This window comes from Malaclemys terrapin, chromosome 4 (assembly GCF_027887155.1).
Source record: "Malaclemys terrapin pileata isolate rMalTer1 chromosome 4, rMalTer1.hap1, whole genome shotgun sequence".
Taxonomy (NCBI): Eukaryota; Metazoa; Chordata; order Testudines; family Emydidae; genus Malaclemys; species Malaclemys terrapin.
Window position 1 is genome coordinate 21,420,276 of NC_071508.1, and position 21,439 is coordinate 21,441,714.

At 51.8% G+C, this 21,439-nt stretch overlaps 1 protein-coding gene across 1 annotated transcript in view; it reads right to left on the minus strand.

Moving 5' to 3' along the window:
• The window catches only part of LOC128835700 (voltage-dependent L-type calcium channel subunit alpha-1S-like), a 105,777-nt gene that overhangs the window by 78,305 nt on the left and 6,033 nt on the right, over positions 1-21,439 (minus strand). Inside the window, exons 7-9 of the mRNA XM_054025286.1 lie at positions 17,313-17,471; positions 16,615-16,725; positions 14,689-14,776 (exon numbers count right to left, since the gene is read on the minus strand). Of these exons, the coding sequence (XP_053881261.1) occupies positions 14,689-14,776; positions 16,615-16,725; positions 17,313-17,471 (358 nt within the window). The remainder of the gene's footprint in view (positions 1-14,688; positions 14,777-16,614; positions 16,726-17,312; positions 17,472-21,439) is intronic.

Consider the following 21,439-nt stretch of genomic DNA (forward strand, 5'->3'; position numbering starts at 1 on the left):
AACCCTATCTCTGTCTCTCCTCCTCCAGAACCCACTCACATACCCAGTCATATGGATTGCATAACCTAGGCACCACCTTTATTTTCCTTCCTTTTTCCAATGAGGTGAAATATAAGGAAATTTACAAGCCTTTCCTGGCTTTAATTCACAACCACAAATAACCCTCTCAAGATGCAGTGACGCAGGTTTGCATGGTGATAATATTTTAAAATGTGCACTGACTTTTTGGGAATCTGCACACTGAATTTAAGCCTGTGAATTTCTTGGGGTTGCCGCCCAAAACCACCTCTGTATTCTCTATTACCCTACAGGCCCTCCTGCGCTGTCCTGTCTATTACAGGTACCATTTACTGAGCCAGTGCTCTATTTTTGTTACCCTAAAATCCTTGGTACCACTGCATGGGAGTAATGCTGCATTCTGTATTACATGCTCAGACTATTTTTGGATATCAGGCACCCTTAGTTCACATGACCAAGAGCTCCTACCAGCTCTAGTGGGTGTTATATGCACACACTGGCCTTCCCAATTGTTTGAGTAGTTAAAACAGGGCCGCCCAGAGGATTCAGGGGGCCTGGGGCAAAGCAATTTCGGGGGCCCCTTCCATAAAAAAAAGTTGCAATACTATAGAATACTATATTCTCGTGGGGGCCCCTGTGGGGCCCGGGGCCTGGGGCAAATTGCCCCACTTCCACCCGTCCGTCCCCCCCCCCCCCGGGCAGCCCTGAATTAAAATAAAGCTTATTCAAAATACCGGCAGAACTAGGGCCTGATTCAAAGCCCATTGAAGTCAAGGAGAATCTTGCCTTTTACTTTAACAGGATTTGGGTCAGGCCTTTAGTCTGGGAATATCACGAGAGCAGCTATTCCTGTGGTATTTTGATGCTTCCTTTTCCTATTCTCAGTATCTGGACATTACTAAAAAGTTCAGTTTAGATTCAGCTCTAGAAATAGGTAAGTGTTTCAGAGTGAGCGGGTTTTCCTAACCAGTTTGCCCATCCCTAGCAAATTTAGGGACAGCTCAGTGCATACATCCAATAGTTTTTGATGATGCTATAACTCAGGAGAAGTATAATTAAAGTTTGAGCATATTTTGGGTATGCCAGGAGTCAGCAGCTCTTGTGATACCCAGCACTAACCTCTCCAAACTTGGAGCTTCAAGGTGAAGAGATTTTAGGTAATCACCTAAGTGACAAGAGAAAGCTCATCTGCTGGGTCTGCTATGGTGTCTGGTCCCTCATGCGCTATATGAATTTGAATAAAAATCACCACAAACTGATGCTACCAGGACAATCTACCTCTCGGGCAAACAAGCCTGACTCGATAACCCATAGACAGATGAGATCTTTTTAATTTTTTTTTAAATCCTAATACTTTTATATATAAAAGTGTGAGTGATGCTAAAAACTATTGCTATTTTAGTTTTCTGTTATAGTTCCTTCCTTTCATCCCCATATTGATTCTCTGAAGCTTATGACTAGAGGAAATGCATTTAAAGTATATGTAAATGCTGAAAAATACAGTATGTTGAGGATTAAAGGGACACTTATTAATACATTTAGGTCTCAAATTCAGGTTTTGTGAAAAACAATTCTCCAAAAATTAAGATTAGCAGAATTTTGTCTATGATATTTTTAAAGTTCTGATGAAAACAGTTTTTTGTCGGGATTTTAAACGTGGTGTTTCCAGCCTTGGGATAAAGCATAAGGGCCAGAAAATGAAACTGCTTAGAAGCAAATGTGAAACTGACTAGTCTGTTTTTTGGGAATGCAAAAATAAATAATGGCCTTAATAAATATAAAGAAAATTTGCTTTTAAAAAGTTATTTCTGTTCTAATAACCTAAGATGTTAATAACACTTTTGTGTTTTACTATATGGTTTTAAATCTGTTTAATTCATAAAACAGTCTTAAACCACCCTGATAAAAGGGTCTTTGAGATAACATTATCAGGGAAAGAAAATGCAGCTGTACTGTGGCTCCCAGATAAATGATGCCCCACTTGCAATGAAAATAGAGCTGCATGACTCATCCAGGCTATGCAAACATTCCATGTTATAACATCAGAGCTGCCTGGGTTTTGTGTGGCACCTCATTAATTAAGTCACCACTGCTTTACCTCAGTCTCTGATTACATGGTGCAGGAGAAAACAAACAGAAGTACAGTTTTCTTTCGATGGGAGAAGAACAACACACTAAAAAAAGGTTACTGCTCATTCTGACCTTAGTGAGACAATCATAATTTTGCTGGGACTGTCATGTCCTACAAGCTAACATTAATTCTTTCAAATTATCCTTGAGGCTAATGCACCATAATTAATTACTCTTGGGTCTGGTCTATACTACCCGCCTGAATTGGCGGGTAGAAATCGACCTCTCGGGGATCGATTTATCGCGTCCCATCGGGACGCGACAATCGATCCCTGAATCGGCGCTCTAACTCCACCAGCAGAGGTGGTAGTAAGCGCCGCCGACAAAAAGCGGCAGAAGTCGATTTTGCCGCCGTCCTCACAACGGGGTAAGTCGGCTGCAATACGTCGAATTCAGCTACGCTATTCACGTAGCTGAATTTGCGTATCTTAAATCGACTCCCCGCTGTAGTGTAGATGTACCCTTGGTCTACTTCTCTGCTGCCTGAACATTCCTCCTTCTTGCTGTTTTGAATAAACAAACAGCTTGGTGCAATGGAACAAGGGACTTTTTCATTATAAGAAAAGCTCTGTGGTGACCTCACTTTGAATTAGTGATATTCCTAATTGCAATTCAGGAATCAGAGTGTGTCTGCTAAAGATTCAGTTCACAGTCCCACAGGCCTGGTAGCTAAAGTATCAGTTCAAATACAGGAAACCTCAGAGCGACAGATCCCTGTGCAAAGGATGTATTGTTTCCTTTGCAGTTCCCAGCAGCATGATGGATGGGATGTCACGAATGATGCCATGAAAGTAGTGGCAATAATTACATACTCTGCCACCTTGAAGTCTCGGGTAGAGGGATACTTGGTTTCTGTAGCCCAGTGCCAATTCTGGTGACAAATGCAGCCCTCAGCAGCTGACTGATGGTATTTTTGAAAGCATAACTCCTGTCACCATTTTGCTACTGAGTAGCACAAATGTTTTAGATGTAGAACCCTGACAAGCCTATGGGTCCCCGAACATTAGTTTCAAAGGCGACATTCACCAATCTGAACAAAACAGAATGACAAGTTAGCATGACTTGCATTTCTCTTTCAAAGGTTCTATGTGGCCAGCTCAGAAAGCTTCATTTCCAGGGTATCTTGACCAGGGAACTAGAGAAACTCAGAAAGAGAGTCCATTGGGGTGGAAAATTCTAAACTTCCAATGACCTTTTATGTCTCTGAAAGTCTAGTGATATTAATATGTAATTACTTTGAAGCCTTATTTGATACTTGCATGATGCATAACCAGCTCAAAATGTTTGTGTAATTTATTTAATTTAATATTGGTTTGGTTCTTCTTTTTTTGATAATAAACAATATGTGACTGATCATATGCTTTATCTACTGATTTGGGAGTACACTTTCCCAGAACCCTTATGCCAATTCTACTTGGTAGTATGGTGGTAGTATGCCTATAGTTCATTTATTTTACCCGTGCTATCCTAGAGTTTCTGTATGCTTCTACGCCTTTGCAGAATTAATTACTCTTATAGAATCCACGCTACACAACTCTCCTATATAAATCACATGGTTATTTATCAGTAAAGGGTGCTCCTTTTTCTCAAGAGTTCTCTCATTTTAAAAATATTGTTAATGCCATAGCTGGATTTCCTAGTCTGCTGGCCCCAACAAGAGGTACACTGAAATTGCACTTAGATGAGCGTGAACTGAGTTATGTTAGAGAACAGATCTTGCCCTCCTGCTGCTAACGGCAGCAACAAACACAACACATGTAACATACAGAATTATACACTTCAATGGAGTTTCTGTATGCTTCTACGCCTTTGCAGAATTAATTACTCTTATAGAATCCACGCTACACAACTCTCCTATATAAATCACATGGTAATTTATCAGTAAAGGGTGCTCCTTTTTCTCAAGAGTTCTCTCATTTTAAAAGTATTGTTAATGCCATAGCTGGATTTCCTAGTCTGCTGGCCCCAACAAGAGGTACACTGAAATTGCACTTAGATGAGCGTGAACTGATTCATAGATTCATAGATTATAGGACTGGAAGGGACCTCGAGAGGTCATCGAGTCCAGTCCCCTGCCCGCATGGCAGGACCAAATACTGTCTAGACCATCCCTGATAGACATTTATCTAACCTACTCTTAAATATCTCCAGAGACGGAGATTCCACAACGTCCCTAGGCAATTTGTTCCAGTGTTTAACCACCCTGACAGTTAGGAACTTTTTCCTAATGTCCAACCTAGACCTCCCTTGCTGCAGTTTAAACCCATTGTTTCTAGTTCTATCCTTAGAGGCTAAGGTGAACAAGTTCTCTCCCTCCTCCTTATGACACCCTTTTAGATACCTGAAAACCGCTATCATGTCCCCTCTCAGTCTTCTCTTTTCCAAACTAAACAAACCCAATTCTTTCAGCCTTCCTTCATAGGTCATGTTCTCAAGACCTTTAATCATTCTTGTTGCTCTTCGTTGGACCCTTTCCAATTTCTCCACATCTTTTTTAAAATGCGGCGCCCAGAACTGGACACAATACTCCAGCTGAGGCCTAACCAGAGCAGAGTAGAGCGGAAGAATGACTTCTCGTGTCTTGCTCACAACACACCTGTTAATACATCCCAGAATCATGTTTGCTTTTTTTGCAACAGCATCACACTGTTGATTCATATTTAGCTTGTGGTCCACTATAACCCCTAGATCCCTTTCTGCCGTACTCCTTCCTAGACAGTCTTTTCCCATTCTGTATGTGTGAAATTGATTTTTCCTTCCTAAGTGGAGCACTTTGCATTTGTCTTTGTTAAACTTCATCCTGTTTAACTCAGACCATTTCTCCAATTTGTCCAGATCATTTTGAATTATGACCCTGTCCTCCAAAGTAGTTGCAATCCCTCCCAGTTTGGTATCATCCGCAAACTTAATAAGTGTACTTTCTATGCCAATATCTAAGTCGTTGATGAAGATATTGAACAGAGCCGGTCCCAAAACAGACCCCTGCGGTACCCCACTCGTTACGCCTTTCCAGCAGGATTGGGAACCATTAATAACAACTCTCTGAGTATGGTTATCCAGCCAGTTATGCACCCACCTTATAGTAGCCCCATCTAAATTGTATTTGCCTAGTTTATCGATAAGAATATCATGCGAGACCGTATCAAATGCCTTACTAAAGTCTAGGTATACCACATCCACCGCTTCACCCTTATCCACAAGGCTCGTTATCCTATCAAAGAAAGCTATCAGATTGGTTTGACATGATTTGTTCTTCACAAATCCATGCTGGCTGTTCCCTATCACCTTACCACCTTCCAAATGTTTGCAGATGATTTCCTTAATTACTTGCTCCATTATCTTCCCTGGCACAGAAGTTAAACTAACTGGTCTGTAGTTTCCTGGGTTGTTTTTATTGCCCTTTTTATAGATGGGCACTATATTTGCCCTTTTCCAGTCTTCTGGAATCTCTCCCGTCTCCCATGACTTTCCAAAGATAATAGCTAGAGGCTCAGATACCTCCTCTATTAGCTCCTTGAGTATTCTAGGATGCATTTCATCAGGTCCGGGTGACTTGCAGGCATCTAACTTTTCTAAGTGATTTTTAACTTGTTCTTTTTTTATTTTATCCGCTAAACCTACCCCCTTCCCATTAGTATTCACTATGTTAGGCATTCCTTCAGACTTCTCGGTGAACACCGAAACAAAGAAGTCATTAAGCATCTCTGCCATTTCCAAGTTTCCTGTTACTGTTTCTCCCTCTTCACTAAGCAGTGGGCCTACCCTGTCTTTGGTCTTCCTCTTGCTTCTAATGTATTGATAAAAAGTCTTCTTGTTTCCTTTTATTCCCGTAGCTAGTTTGAGCTCATTTTGTGCCTTTGCCTTTCTAATCTTGCCCCTGCATTCCTGTGTTGTTTGCCTATATTCATCCTTTGTAATCTGTCCTAGTTTCCATTTTTTATATGACTCCTTTTTATTTTTTAGATCGTGCAAGATCTCGTGGTTAAGCCAAGGTGGTCTTTTGCCACATTTTCTATCTTTCCTAACCAGCGGAATAGCTTGCTTTTGGGCCCTTAATAGTGTCCCTTTGAAAAACTGCCAACTCTCCTCAGTTGTTTTTCCCCTCAGTCTTGATTCCCATGGGACCTTACCTATCAGCTCTCTGAGCTTCCCAAAATCTGCCTTCCTGAAATCCATTGTCTCTATTTTGCTGTTCTCCCTTCTACCCTTCTTTAGAATTGCAAACTCTATGATTTCATGATCACTTTCACCCAGGCTGCCTTCTACTTTCACATTCTCAACGAGTTCCTCCCTATTTGTTAAAATCAAGTCTAGAACAGCTTCCCCCCTAGTAGCTTTTTCAACCTTCTGAAATAAAAAGTTGTCTCCAATGCAGTCCAAGAATTTGTTGGATAGTCTGTGCCCCGCTGAGTTATTTTCCCAACATATATCCGGATAGTTGAAGTCCCCCATCACCACCATCTATGAATCTATGAAAATCTAACACACAGAACAAGGCAGATCTGAATCCGGGTCCAACCCCTAGGGCAGTTTGAAGGAAATACCAAGGTGTCTGAGCCACTTTTGAAAATGAGACTTCAGCTCCTAAGTCACTTCGGGTTCATCTTCACTATCAAGTTAATGCAGGCTCTTTCTCGGGTGTTGCCCCGACCCCGGCTTGCGTCCACACACAAAACCCTCTCACCCAAGTGTGCTGAATTCGTTACTTCCTAGAGAGTAGCTATTCCTAGAGCCCTGAGCGGATACAAAATTTCTATCCAAATTCGATCTGCAAAAATAGTCCGCGGATAGAAAGCAATTCTCCCCTATGCCCGGAATACAGCTACAAGCACCACTTACAGCGTCACACCAGGCCTAAGTGGTGTCTAGCCCTCGTGCTGGCCCTGTGTGCAGGAGTGAATTTCACTTGTAAGGCCTCACCCACCGTGCAGTGATGTCAACGAGTGTATTGACTCAGTGGGCTTTGGATCACGGTCACAGGGCATGATCCAGCAACGGTGCTTAACTTTAAGTCCCATTGGGACCGCTTGCATGTGCTTAAATGTTTTGCTGGATCGGGACCTGAGTGACTCAGGAAAGGGCTTCAAATAGCAAGGCATTCTCCTCCCCATCTTGCACGAGTCAGTGAACAGCCATACACAGAAACACGAGAGAGAAAGGAAGCAGAGAGCAGGCAAGAGAGGATAGACATAGCAAACCAGCGTTAACATTTTTCTGGGAGAAAACAACTGCCAGGGACGGCTTTGTTACTGGTGACCCCGTCCCAGTGGCGCCGCTGGGACCCAGTTGGCAGAGTTTCGTGAGGGTGCTGTCTCCCTAAACCACAGTGCTCCCAGGGTCTGTGCGCTTGGGCAGGAAGCAGCATTCCAGAGCCAGAGGCAGTGCTAGCCCATTGGGCTAAGCAGGAACATTTTGAGGGGCCCCCACACAGCACATACTGAAAAAGCCAGTAGGGAGCCCCCATCAGCTGCTCGGGGCCCTAAGCAATCGCTCAGTCTCCAGAGCAGACAAGGCTACAGACTCCAGGTGAGACAGGTGCAAACACATAGCCTGATGGGCAATGACCACTTGCAATGACCCAGAAACCCCAGCTGCCAACGGTGGGCAGAGAGGAGTACTTACCGGGTGGGGTTGATGCTCTCCAGCTACATGCCCAGCTTCACTAAGCATAGTTCCCCCTAACCAAAACCTCCAGCACGGTCCCTAGAACTCTGGGTCCCTTAGCTCCTGGTGGCCAGACAGGATCTCCCCTTACCCCTGGAGCTTTGACAGTGGCCATGAGGGAGGCTGTCAAGGTGCGGTGTGCCTGGGAGCGATGTCAAGGGGGAAATGAGGGGTGGGGGGATCGTGGGATGGCCGAGTGAACCCTCTGGAACGAGACCAAAAAACCAGCCCCGAGGTCTCTTGTTGGAGGAGGGGATGTGGGGTGATTTGGGCAGCGTGCCCAACCCATTAGTGTTTCTCGATACCCACTGAATGGCAAGCTCTTTCCAGAGGGAAGCCAGAGCTCCAGTGGATCCCTTCCCAAGCAACAAAGGGATCTGGAGCCCAGGTGCCCTCGTGTCTGAGGCCTTGTCTACACTACGAGAGTAGTTCGATTTTACTTGCATCTAATTTTTGGAATTGATATTGCAAAGTCGAACGTGTGTGTCCACACTAAGGACAGTAATTCGACTTTGTGCGTCCACACTAACGGTGAAAGCGTCGACATTCGAAGCGGTGCACTGTGGTCAGCTATCCCACATTTCCACAGTCCCCTCTGCCCATTGGAATTCTGGGTGTAGCCGGCAATGCCTTCTGGGTAACAAAATGTGTCGAGGGTGCTTTTGGGTAACTGTCGTCATCCGTCCATCACTCCCGCCCTCCCTCCCTGAAAGCGCCGGCGGGAAATCAGTTCGCGCACTTTTCCAGTCATTGACAGCGCGGACGCCACAGCACTGCGAGCATGGAGCACGCTGCGACCATCGCTGCAGTTGTGGCCGCTCTCAACGCCTCGCAGCTTATCATACAGGTTTCCCTGAGGCAGATGCAGAAAAGTCAGGCGAGGAGGCTACGGCACCGCGGTGATGGCCTGAAGTCTGAGAGTAGCACAGACCTCTCAGAAAGCACGGGACCCAGCGCCGAGGACATCACGGTGGCAATGGGTCATGTTGATGCCATGGAACGGCGATTCTGGGCACGGGAAACAAGCACTGAGTGGTGGGACCGCATAGTGCTGCAGGTCTGGGATGAATCCCAGTGGCTGCGAAACTTTCGCATGCGGAAGGGAACTTTCCTGGAACTTTGTGAGTTGCTGTCCCCTGCCCTGAAGCGCAGTGACACCCGGTTGCGAGCTGCACTGAGTGTACAGAAGCGAGTGGCCATAGCCCTCTGGAAGCTTGCAACGCCAGACAGCTACCGGTCAGTCGCGAACCAGTTTGGGGTGGGCAAATCTACCGTGGGGGTTGTTGTGATGCAAGTAGCGAAGGCAATCGTTGATGTACTGCTGCCAAAGGTAGTGACCCTGGGAAACGTGGAGGCGATCATAGATGGCTTCGCAGCGATGGGATTCCCAAACTGCGGTGGGGCCATAGATGGAACTCACATCCCTATCCTGGCACCGGACCACCAGGCCACCCAGTACATTAACCGAAAGGGCTACTTTTCCATGGTGCTGCAAGCACTGGTGGACCACAGGGGACGTTTTACCAACATCTACGTGGGATGGCCGGGCAAGGTTCATGACGCTCGTGTTTTCAGGAACTCTGGTCTGTTTAGACGGCTGCAACAAGATATTTACTTCCCGGACCACAAAATAACTGTTGGGGATGTGGAGATGCCTATAGTCATCCACGGGGACCCAGCCTACCCACTAATGCCCTGGCTCATGAAGCCCTATACTGGCGCCCTGGACAGTGAAAAAGAACTCTTCAACTACCGGCTGAGCAAGTGCAGAATGGTGGTGGAGTGTGCTTTTGGCCGTCTCAAGGGGAGATGGAGAAGCTTACTGACTCGCTGTGATCTCAGCGAAACCAATATCCCCATTGTTATAGCAGCTTGCTGTGTGCTCCACAATCTCTGTGAGAGCAAGGGGGAGACCTTTCTGGCCGGGTTGGAGGTTGAGGAAAATAGCCTGGCTGCTGATTACGCACAGCCAGACAGCCGGGCGATTAGAAGAGACCAGCGGGAAGCGCTGTGCATCCGGGAGGCTTTGAAAGCAAAGTTCCTGAGTGAGCAGGGTAACCTGTGACTTTAAAGTTTGTGTACAGAGAAGCTGAACCTGCCCCCGTTTCTTTACCCAGTTAATGTTGACTGTCCTATCCAGTTACATACCCCCTTCACCCCCTTCCAACACACGTTTCGAAATAAAAATAGTTCTACTTTGTTAATGCACACCGTTTTCTTTAATACTGTTTTCGCGGGAATTTTTTAAAACTGGGACGCAGACTGTGGTGCGGAGCGGGTGTAGTGTAGTGACGCGAATGCAGCTTCTAAACTCAAGGATTGACAGGCTCCGCTGCGGTGGGATGGTTGTTTCAACGGAGCCTGTCACCCCTCCTGATCGGGACTGTGTGTATGGGGGATCTATGTGACTTTGTGGCAGGGGGAGGACGGTTACAGATCCCCTGCTGTGTGGCTCTGTGATCCTGCATAAGGACCGCCGCTTAAGATCTGTAACTGCCCTCCCCTGCCACAAAGTCACAGAGCAACCCACCCCCCACCACATAACATGAAAACAACCTCCCAGACTAACCAGGGTAACTAGTCACTGCATCACTGCACTGTGTATGTGCCCTGGTGCTGTGCCTGCCCCCGCCTATGTACCCTGCCAAAGGTGACTGTCCTGTCCAATTACCAACCCCCTTTCCCCTCCTCCTCCAAAAGAACATGATTGAAACAGTAGTTAACAGAAACGTATTTTTTATTATCAACTACACATGGAACTGGGAGGTGAAACTTGGACGGGGGCTTGTGTCAGGCGGGAAGGAAAGAACTTTTCAAATTTTGGGGAATGAGAGCCTTCTGTTACTAGAGCTCTCTGCAGGGGTGGAGTGAGAGTTAGCACGGACTCTGCCGCCTCTCCTTCTTTGCACTTTGGGTGAGGTGGGTATGGGACTTGGTGGCGGGGGAGGGCGGTTAGAGATGGACTGCAGCGGGGCTCTGTCCTCCTGCCTCCGTTCCTGCAGAACATCCACAAGGCGCCGGAGCGTGTCTGTTTGCTCGCTCAGTAGTCCAAGCAGCGTTTGAGTCGCCTGCTGGTCTTCCTGCCGCCACCTCTCCTCCGGATCCATGTTTGCTTGGTGCATTCGGGTCAAGTTCTCCCGCCACTGGGTCTGCTGTGCTGCCTGGGCTTGGGAACAGGCCATAAGCTCAGAGAACATGTCCTCCCGTGTCCTCTTCTTCCTACGCCTAATCCGCGCTAGCCTCTGGGAGTGTGATGCCAGGCTAGGTTGTGAGACAGTCGCAGATGGGGCTGTGGAAATGGGAAAAAGGGAGTGAATTCCTCAGAAAGATAAATGTAGTTGTGAACAAAGAACATAGTCTTTCTCTGTGAACAAGACCATGCACAGCACCTATCACATGCGCACTCAGCACAAGGTCGAATTCTCGGCCTTCGCATTCAGTGCCTGGGGTCTTGCACAGCACATTTGAGAAGCAGGGCAGCACAATGGAATTTCTGTTGCAGGCAGACATGGTAAGCAGTAGACTTGTGGCAGTTTAAAACTTTTATATTACCACTGGCCTCATTTCACATTTAAAGCAATGTCAGTCCCTGCTGCCAGCAATCCGGCAAGCGGGAACTCTGCCCCTGTCCCACCCCCTCGCGGCTGTCCCCGGGAACGATCCCTTTCGGCTGCCCCTCTCCCGCCTCCACCGCGTGGCTGCAAACCAGTGGTTACAGTTCTGTAAAGGAATGGGCAAGCAGTCCCAACACTAACATTCCCCTACCTAATTCAAAGCAGGTCACCATGGGCGACATCACCCTGATGAGGATCTCTGAGAGCGAGAGAGAGAGAATGCTCCGGGAAAGCCTCCAAAGACCAGGGCCGTATGCCGCCCTGCTGTGCAGAGCAATGATTCCCGAGTACTTGATAGTCTCGTGGCGCGGCAACATGTCGTACTTTGGAAGACCCAATAAGGCCGCTCTCCCCAGGAACCTCATGCAACGGCTTTCCAATTACCTCCAGGAGAGCTTCATCGAGATGTCCCAGGAGGATTACTGCTCTATCCCCGGACATATAGACCGCATTTTACTGTAGCTGCAGTAGCAGGGACTAAACAGTAGAGCGGCTTGGGCAGGACAATCACGGAAAACCGGACATTGCTAGATTTTTTTTCAAAACTTGCACTGCCCATGACTAAACCGTTAAGCGCCTAGGGCACAGTAATCATGAACAACCCATTCTTTTAATTGTTAATATTCCTGTTCTGTTAAAAATAAATGTTTAGATGTTTACAACACTTACTGGCTGATCCTTCCCCAGATTCTGTGTCTGGGGTAACGGCTGGGGACGCTTCGTAGGGGATCTCTGTAAGGGTGATGAAGAGATCCTGGCTGTCGGGGAAATCAGCGTTGTGAGCGCTGCCGACTGCCTCGCCCTCCTCATCTCCTTCCTCATCTTCCCCGTCCCCTAACATGTCCGAGGAACCGGCCGTGGACACTATCCCATCCTCAGAGTCCACGGTCACTGGTGGGGTAGTGGTGGCGGCCGCACCGAGGATGGAATGCAGTGCCTCGTAGAAACGGGATGTCTGGGGATGGGATCCGGTGCGTCCGTTTGCCTCTTTGGTCTTCTGGTAGCCTTGTCTCAGCTCCTTGATTTTCACGTGGCACTGCGTTGCATCCTGGCTGTATCCTCTCTCTGACATGTCTTTAGAGATCTTCTCATAGATCTTTGCATTCCGTCTTTTGGATCGCAGCTCGGAAAGCACGGACTCATCGCCCCACACAGCGATGAGGTCCAAGACTTCCCGATTAGTCCATGCTGGGGCCCTCTTTCCATTCACAGACTGCACGGCCATCACTGCTGGAGAGCTCTGCATCGTTGCCAGTGCTGCTGTGATCGTCACGATGTCCAGACAGGAAATGAGATTCAAACTGGCCAGACAGGAAAAGGAATTCAAATTCAAATTTTCCCGGGGCTTTTCCTGTGTGGCTGGTCAGAGCATCCGAGCTCGTACTGCTGTCCAGAGCGTCAACAGAGTGGTGCACTGTGGGATAGCTCCCGGAGCTATTAGTGTCGATTTCCATCCACACCTAGCCTAATTCGACATCGCCATGTCGAATTTAGCGCTACTCCCCTCGTCGGGGAGGAGTACAGAAGTCGAATTAAAGAGACCTCTATGTCGAACTAAATAGCATCGCAGTGTGGACGGGTGCAGGGTTAATTCGATGTAACGGCGCTAACTTCGACATAAACGCCTAGTGTAGACCAGGCCTGAGAACTGCTGGGAAGGACACAGCAGCCCAGAATGTGTTTCAAGGCCCCCCGGGCAGACAGAGAGCACTCCGTGGTCACAGAGCCGCTCTATGCCAGCTCGGTGCTTGGGGAAAGGGGCTGGTAGCTGCTGCTCTGCCTGGAACTCCTGACAGCAGCTGGCAACTGCCCAAATGAGCAGGCAATTTGTGGACCTCTGCAAGCTCCCTAAGGGGTTTGTCCTTCGTGCTGGCTGGGAATGGTGAAAAAGTGGAGGGGCTGACACAGTGCCGGTCACTAAAGCCGGGGTGGCAGTCCTGCTTAGGAGGGCTTTTGGTTGCTGTTAGCTGGTGGTGACATGGGAATGGTGCCAATGATCCAATACCTGGTGGGGGGCGGCTCTGAGGAGTCCTGCTCTCTGGAGTTCGGCAGCTCGCTCAACCAGTGCAGTCGCCTCAGGAGAACGGAGTCAGCCAGAGGGCTCCTCTGGGCTGTAGGGAGGGCAATCCACCATGCAGGACTGGTGTGCATTGGGGCTGGGAAGCTGTGCCCGAGAACAGGAGAGGATGACATTTCATCTCCTCCGGGCCAGATCTCCTTGCCGATGGTTCGCTCTCAGATGCTACCCAGCTACTCTGGGACAGCACAGACAGCAGGGACACTCTGCAGTGACAACTGGATGGGCTTTTTTATTAGCGAGGACGTGCTAACCCCACTGGAGTGCTCACTTCAGAAGCTACTTCTCCGACTACAGCTGGGTCGATTGTACGCACCGCACACCCGATGTGTGTATGGAGCCGGTTTCCGTGCCACATGCTAGCAACGAGGTACACAGCTCCCAGCAATGCGCTGTGCACACCTCTCTGACAATGCTCCTGTGTGCAGGCTGCTCGGTACATACCCACTGCAGCGTACACATGTGGTACCATGTAGACGGTATGTACCGAATATACTCCGGTGTCTATTGGATATACAGGCACACATATACAGAGTAGGCACCGGGTATATGTGGCAATCGTCATACACACTGACACACTCCAAGCACACGCAGCAGATTGAAACGGTGCCTGACCCTCACGGAGCGCAGGGCAGAAACTTCTTATAGGGACCATGAGGCAAGGGGAACCCTTTCAGCCATCTCTATGGTGATCTCAGGCCAATGAGCTGATTACTAGCCATCTGGGCATGTGTTTAAAGAACGCGGGCAGGGCATGGCATGGGTGCAGCCTCTGGGGAGTACTGGCATATGTCACTGCGGAGTCAGCTTGAGGTTCTGGTTCTGTCCCAGGACAAGGGCAGTTTCCACAGGGTACCTCTCCAGGCAGATTCAGGAGGAGGGGTGGGTTGAGGGTCACTGAGGCTGGGGGGGTCCACCATGGCTGTGTAATGGCTGAGGAGAGATCCCGTCAGCCCTCTTAAACAGCGAGGAGAAGGTTAACCCGTGTGCCCACGCCCCTGCCCCATTCTCCTTCTGCCTGGCCCAGGTTGCTCTGCCAGCCGGACCAGTGTCCCGCACAGTCCTGCAGGAACCCGGGTCTCCCATGTGACAGTGGGACGCTGGCAGCCTGCCAAGGCTGTCACTGCCATGACATTACTGTCCTGCCCGTGCTCTTGGACACGTTCCCTCCGCCCACCGCGGCACTTACATCGATCTCGCTCAGGATGACGTCGATGATGCTACCGATGACGATGAGGAAATCAAAGACGTTCCAGGGGTTGCTGAAATAGCCCTGAGATTGGAGAGAGTAATGAGGTGGGAATGACTGGGGGTCTGAACAGGGGGAAAGGAAAGGAAGAAGCTGAGGGTCAGACAGGGGAGTTATAAACTCCCTGTGGAGGAGACCTGCCGTTCCTGAGCGCAGCGCGCTTTCTCCCTTGCAAACCGCTGCCCTGCTCACCGCGCCAGAGGGATGGTCTCCGTTCGCCCACGCAGAACAATGCCAGCACGGCCAGGCTGCCCCCCATGCCCCGAGATGGAGAGAGCACTGCAGAGCTTGGATTTAGATTTCCTTCCATGTCTACTCTTATCCGCTGGCACCCAGCACCCACTGAGGTCTTGGGGTCAGACCTTCCCAGCTGATTGGTGCCGATGCTTATTCTGGGCGAGTCCTCGGCACGCCAGGGAACGAATGCTCCTAGCCCCCAACAGGCCCAGCAACAATGTGATTGTCCATCAAGGGAGCTCGAGTCAGGGCTGAGATGGTGGGGAAGACACAGCTCACGAGTACAGGGGAGGTGTGTGGCCAAGGAGCTGCACTGGGAAACATTCCCTGCAGTGCACCTGCCCCGGCCCACATCACTGTGGATGGGTCGCAAGCAGCGGCTCTTGCGGCATGCCCCACGCTGGCTGCCTGGGTCTACAGGCGTATAGGGAAGGCAGGAGGAGGCTGATTTTGTACTAGGTAAGTGCCCGATGGGCATGGATCTGTTTGAACCAAGTGGCAGCAAGACAACCTGTGATTATCCCTTACGCTCAGAGGGATGACCTGGAGGGGGCTTGGTTCCCAGAGGACCATCCACATTTGGGGTTCTCTACCCCCGAGGGCTGGCATTGGTGGGGTTCAGGGAAAAAGCGACCATTGGATGCCAAGGCAGCCCATGGAGCAGGGGCTCACGTGGCTGAATCGCTCGTGAGGTCGGGCAGGGGAGGGATTCCCCTCCGGGTACATCGACAGGGACCACGGAGGTGATGGCCATCTCTCAATGGGCATCGGGGACATGCCTGCAGGGTGGGGCGGGGGGCTCTGCCTCGCCTCTCACGTGGCTCAGTGGCTGTGGTGGGGGGAGGTTCAGGGGCTCTCCCAGGGCCTCTCACACGCAAGCTTGGTTTGATGGGGGGTCCGGAGAGCTCCCGGGAGGACCACTAGCCTCCCACCCCCATTGGAGAGACACCCAGGACAGTGAGAGCAGCGGAGTGGGGGTGGGGGTGTTGGGCGAACAGGTAGCTGGAGGAAGGGTTCCCCCTTGTGGCCTGGATTGGCCAGGCTCTTCCCCTCAGGAGCTGCCAGGTCAGCCTGCAGCCCTTGCCCAGGTGTCTTCAGTGGCACTGTCCACATGAGTGACTGGGCGTGAGCAGGTCTCTTCGGGGCCCCAGGCTCTGAGGCGATTGTGTTCCCGGGATGCCGCATAGGGAGAAAATGCCATGCCCACCGCTTAGGGTGAGCCCCTGCCCTCCTCCAGATTCACACCCCCTGGGCTCCCCTCTGGACTCGCACCCGCCAGTCAGGAATCAGGGTCTGCAGTGGAGCCAGTCTCCAGGCAACCCAACGAGCACAGCTGGCCTGCAGCAGGATGCCTATGGATACCGCGCTTGAGGGGTGGGGAGAGCCAGTGGACAGGCTCTTAAGCCCAGCAGCGGCAGTAGCAGCAGTCCAGTGGCTACTCAAAGCATTTGTCCATGGCTGGGACAGCTCTGCCTTGTCTCAGCTCAGGTAACTCGGTTCTGACCCTGGGCTCTGACTCCTGCTCCAACCACTGGGCATGGCTGCCCACATCCTGGTCACGTTATGTACCCCCCCCCTGCACCCCTCTCCAGACTCATGCCCCCAGACTTTCACCCCACACTCACCTTGGCTTTGAAGGCCATGAGCTTGAGGAACATCTCCAGGGTGAAGAGGATGGTGAAGGCCACATTCAAGTTGTCTGAGAGGTGGTTCATCTCAGCTGACTGGTTGTAGTGCTGGGGAGCCAGGAAGAGGCACAGGTTAGCCCACTGGGCTATGGGGAGCAGGTATGGGGCTGGCTGGGGTCTCAGATTCTGGGCCAGATGTGAGAGCCTGAGAGCAACATACAAACCTAGAGCTCTGGCGGGGTTGGAATGTGAGCAGAAGTTGTGATGCTTTCCCCCATTCCACACACAGCCCTGCCAATAGTCCTGCCCCCTAGCCCCCTCCCTGTTCCAGCCCTGGGTCCTGCCCCACAGCTCTGTAGATGTTCCTGACTCCTGATCCACAGCCCGGGCCGTCTCCGCACTCACACACAGTGTGCCACCGTCCCTCCCTCCTCACCTACAGCACCTGCGGCTTTTCCATAGGAGGGGCCTCCCTGGAGCAGTGATGCTGAATTGCCTGAAGTATCCCAAGCCAAGATCCAAACCCAGATATCCAGGGGCACCCGACCAGTGGCCCAGCCTGAGTCTCACTTTGATGGCTTGCTAGTCTGCTACCAAGAGCAGGGTGGTCTCGGACACCCCACCCCCAGGCCCCATGGACAGCGATCAAAGGTTGCCAGCCAACAGCGAGGTCATTAGCTTTGCTCCCTCCTCACCTGCATGCCCAGGCAGATGGTGTTCAGCATGATCAGGAAGAACATGAGGTACTCGAAGTAGTAGGAGGTCACCACATACCAAATCTGGTACTGATAGGGGTTCTTGGGGATGTAGCGTCTCAGAGGGCGGGCTTTCAGTGCGTACTGGACACACTGGCGCTGGGGTGACAGGAGGAAAAAGGTCAAGCATTGACGCCCGTGGAGCAGAGGTGGCACCGTGGACAATTATGAAACACTCCCAGCTGTAAAACCTCCAGCTCCATTCCCTGCCCCTCTCCCCTGCAGAGCCAGGCCAGGCCCGATTTCTCAATGCGCAGGAAATCCTGTGATTTTGAACATTTTTTTCCCTGTTCTGAAAACATAAAAATTAGAAAGTTCCCATGAAACAAAAGTTGTGTTTGGAGCCGATCTAAATGTTTTGCTCTGAGAAAACGGGAATGTTTCCCGCCGCCTTCGACCTTCGTCAGCTTAAATCTGTGGTTTGTTTCGAATGAAAAATCAAACCAAACCCCCCCCAGACAATCCATTCAGAAAATGGCTGAATGGCTGACGCTAGCAAAACGCTTCATTGCGGGAGGGGGTTCCAAATGATATTTCATCAGAAGGGACACGTTTTCAACAGCATCAGCATTTTCCATAGGAGAATTGTGATGAAACATTTCTGCCCCTCTCTGACACCACGCTGCCCTGGTGCACGGTTACCAGCAATCACTTGGGCGTTCTGCTCTCAGCCCCTTCTGGCCCAGGTATCCTGGATTAACTCCCTCTGTTCTTGCACATTGGGCATGAGACTCATAACAACCCCAGGTGCTCAGGATCTGGGATCCACCCATCCATCTGTGAAGCTGGACCACAAGTCCTTAGGGCCATTTGTGATCACAGAAAAACTTGACCCGGTAACCTTTTGATTGCAGCTGCCAGAATCCCTCAAAGTCCACCCCTTGTTCCACATCTCCTTCTTGAAACCTTTCACCGAGAATCCCTTCCCACCCCATGCTACTCCTCCCCCTCTGCCAATAACTGGGCTGGGCCAAGAGGAACGCATGGGCCAGCGGATTCGGGACTCCCGCCGAGTCCGGGGATGACTCCAATAGCTGAGTGATGGGGAGGGATGCGGCCCAGAAGAGCATTTGTGGGAATCCCTGGAAAAGTCCATGCCCGGGACCTCCTGCAGGCTCCCCAAGAAACCCAGCCCAAGGGCTCCAGGGAGGCAACCCTAAAAGAAGCGGGTTGCTGTCAGGTATCAGACCAGCTAGGACCAGCCGCTGGCCTAGTCCCTGACTAACTTCGCTGCAAAGCAATCAGTGAGCCTATCTGCACTACCTTGGAACTGACAGAGAGGTCACAGCCCCTGACAGTTCTAAGCCCGGCCCCCACCGCAGATCAGCGGCTTCTTACCGGGTACCTTGCCTGCAGCATCACTTGCCCTTGTTCCAGTCCCTGCTCCCTTCCAGCTTCAAATTTCTGGCTTCGATCCCCAGCTCTGCCCGTGGCTTACCACGCCTTCGGCTCTGGCATTTGGCTTCTGACCCTCGGCTCATTCCTGGACTTTGCCTTCCCTGGATCCAGTTCTAACCAGTTATTAGTCTGGGTGGGAAGCCAGAGCCCCTTGCACTCCCAGGCAGGAATGTGCCATATAGGGCCATATTCTAGCTTTCCTTGGGCAGTTGAGAGGGCACCGGGGGCAGCATGAATCCTGCATGACAGTCGTGGCGGGGACTAGCACCACTGGGAATGCCGGATGTCCCTCATGGGTGTGGCTGAGACCCAGCTGCGAGGCCAGTGTGCAACAGTGGGAGCATTTTCTGCACCTTCTTAAAGGGAGCAGCAGGTCCCACTCCCGAGGGGGCTCCCCAGCCCACCGCCACCCCTTGTTGGCAGGCCACCGCCAGTCACTGACCTGTAGGGTGACCAGATCTCAAGAGTAAAATATCAGGACACATGGGGGGGCACACCAGAGGCATGGGGTGGGGAGTGCACAACCTTAGGAAGTTGCAAGGGGGGTGCATGGCCCCGGCTCCGGCCCCCTCTGCAAGCCACGGGTCGGGGACACACGGCGCCGGTTCCAGCCCCCTCTGCAAGCCGCAAGTCGGGGACGCACGGCCTTGCTCTGGCCCCCGCCGCAAGAGGGGGTCACAGGGCTGGTGCAGTGGGTTGGGGCTCAGGAAGGGGGTTCAGGGTGCTGACTCCGGGAGAGAATTTGGGTGTGGAAGGGGGCTCAGGGCTGGGGCAGAGGTGCGGGCTCTGGGCGGCACTTACATCAGGCAGCTCCCCAGAAGTGGCAACATCTCCCTCTGGCTTCTAGGCAGAGGGGCGGTTGGGTGGCTCTGTGCATTGCCACGCCCACAGGTGCCGCCACAGCATCTCCCATTGGCCGCAGTCCCCAGCCAATGGGAGCTGCGGAGCCGGTGCTCATGGCGGGGCAGTGCGCAGAGCCCCCCAGCCGTCCCTGCACTTAGGACCCAGAGGGAGATTTTACCACTAGCCATCTGGGTAGGGAGCCTACCAGCTCTGCACCAACCGGAGGCCTGGCAGCCCTACAATATTGGGACAAATGGGGTGGGGAGCCCCCTTGGGAGTGGGACCTGCTGCTCCCTTTAAGAAGGTGCAGAAAACGCTCCCACCATTGCACACTGGCCTCGCAGCTGGGCCCGAGCCACACCGCATGAGGGACCTCTAGCATTCCCAGTGGTGCTAGTTCCCACCACGACTGTCATGCAGGATTCATGTCCATCATACATCGGTCAGGACACAGGACAGAGAGTTAAATATCGGGAAAGTCCCGATTTTATCGGAACGTCTGGTCACCCTCCTGACTTGGGGCAGGCCCCCACTGCAGCTCAAAGGGTCGATACTGTGCTGCTCCCACATAGCCAATACGCTAGTGTGGTGGGGCGGCTGCCCCACACAGGGAGGAAGGGTTAAAGCAGGCCAGAGGGAGCCTGCGCAGAACCCTCCCATTAGAGAGGCGAGCCAATCAGGAGGTGGCTTGTTGCAGTGGCCAATCAGGGCCAGCAGAAGCCATATATAAAGGGCTGCTCAACAGAGCAAAAGGCAGTCTCTCCCTGGTCTGCTAGGGAGAAGGGCTGGGTGCCTAGGAGCACCGTGGCTAGAGCAGTGCTGGGCAGGGTAGCAGAGCAGAAGGAGCTTCTGGCTGACCACTGCCAGACTGAGGCCCCGGAGGAAGGGCAGACAACATGTTAGGGCTGCCCCCGACTTGCCCTGAGGGAAGTGGCTCACACAGACTGCAGTTTGCCCCTGGAGCAAGGGACTAGACTGGTGACTGCAGCAGGCCACTGAGGCGAGTGGCTGGACTATAGACTGCCAGTCCCCCCGAAAGGGGTGGGAGACAGCGGAGAGAAGAGGACGCCGGGGAGCAACGCGGGTCACAGAGTTGTGGAGACAGCAAAGCGGGAGTAACGGCGAGCGAGACACCACCGGAGGAGGCCGCCCTGTGGAAGGATTTGAGCTAATTCCAGAATGGCCAGCAGGAGGCGCCATGGTGGTGAGTCTCGCTCCGTCACAACTAGTTAGTGTAGGGTTACCATACTTCTAGGTTTCCCCGGACATGTCCGGCTTTTCGCTCTTTAAATAGCCGTCCGGGGGGAATTTTAATAATCTAAAAATGTCCAGGATTTCCCCCAGTCGGCTATTTAAAGAGCGAAAAGCAGCTGACAGGGTGGCCGAGCACCGCTCGCATTGGGGCCTCGGCAGTCAAAGCCCCTTCCCAGCTCCCCCGATCCCCTGCAGCCTTACCACGCCGCCCGGCAACGCTGGGGGCAGGGCTGTGCACCTGTGAGGGAACGCGGCGGTGGGGCTGGCAGCGGTGTCCAGAGCCCCTCCCCGCTTCACCCCTCCTCCACAGTCTCAGCACGCCGCTTGGGCGGGGCGGAGCCAGACATCTGCTCTAAGCCGAGCGGCACGGTAAGGGGGCCGGGGAGTTGGAGAAGGGGGGCAGTCAGGGGACAGGGAGCGGGGGGCGGGGGTTGGATGGGTCAGGGGTTCTGGGGGGGCTGTCAGGGGGCAGGGGTGTAGAGAGGGATTGAGGCAGGCAGGGAGCAGAGGGGGTTGGATGGGTCGGGAGTTCTGGGGGTCCTGTCAGGGGGCGGGGAGCAGTTAGATAGGGC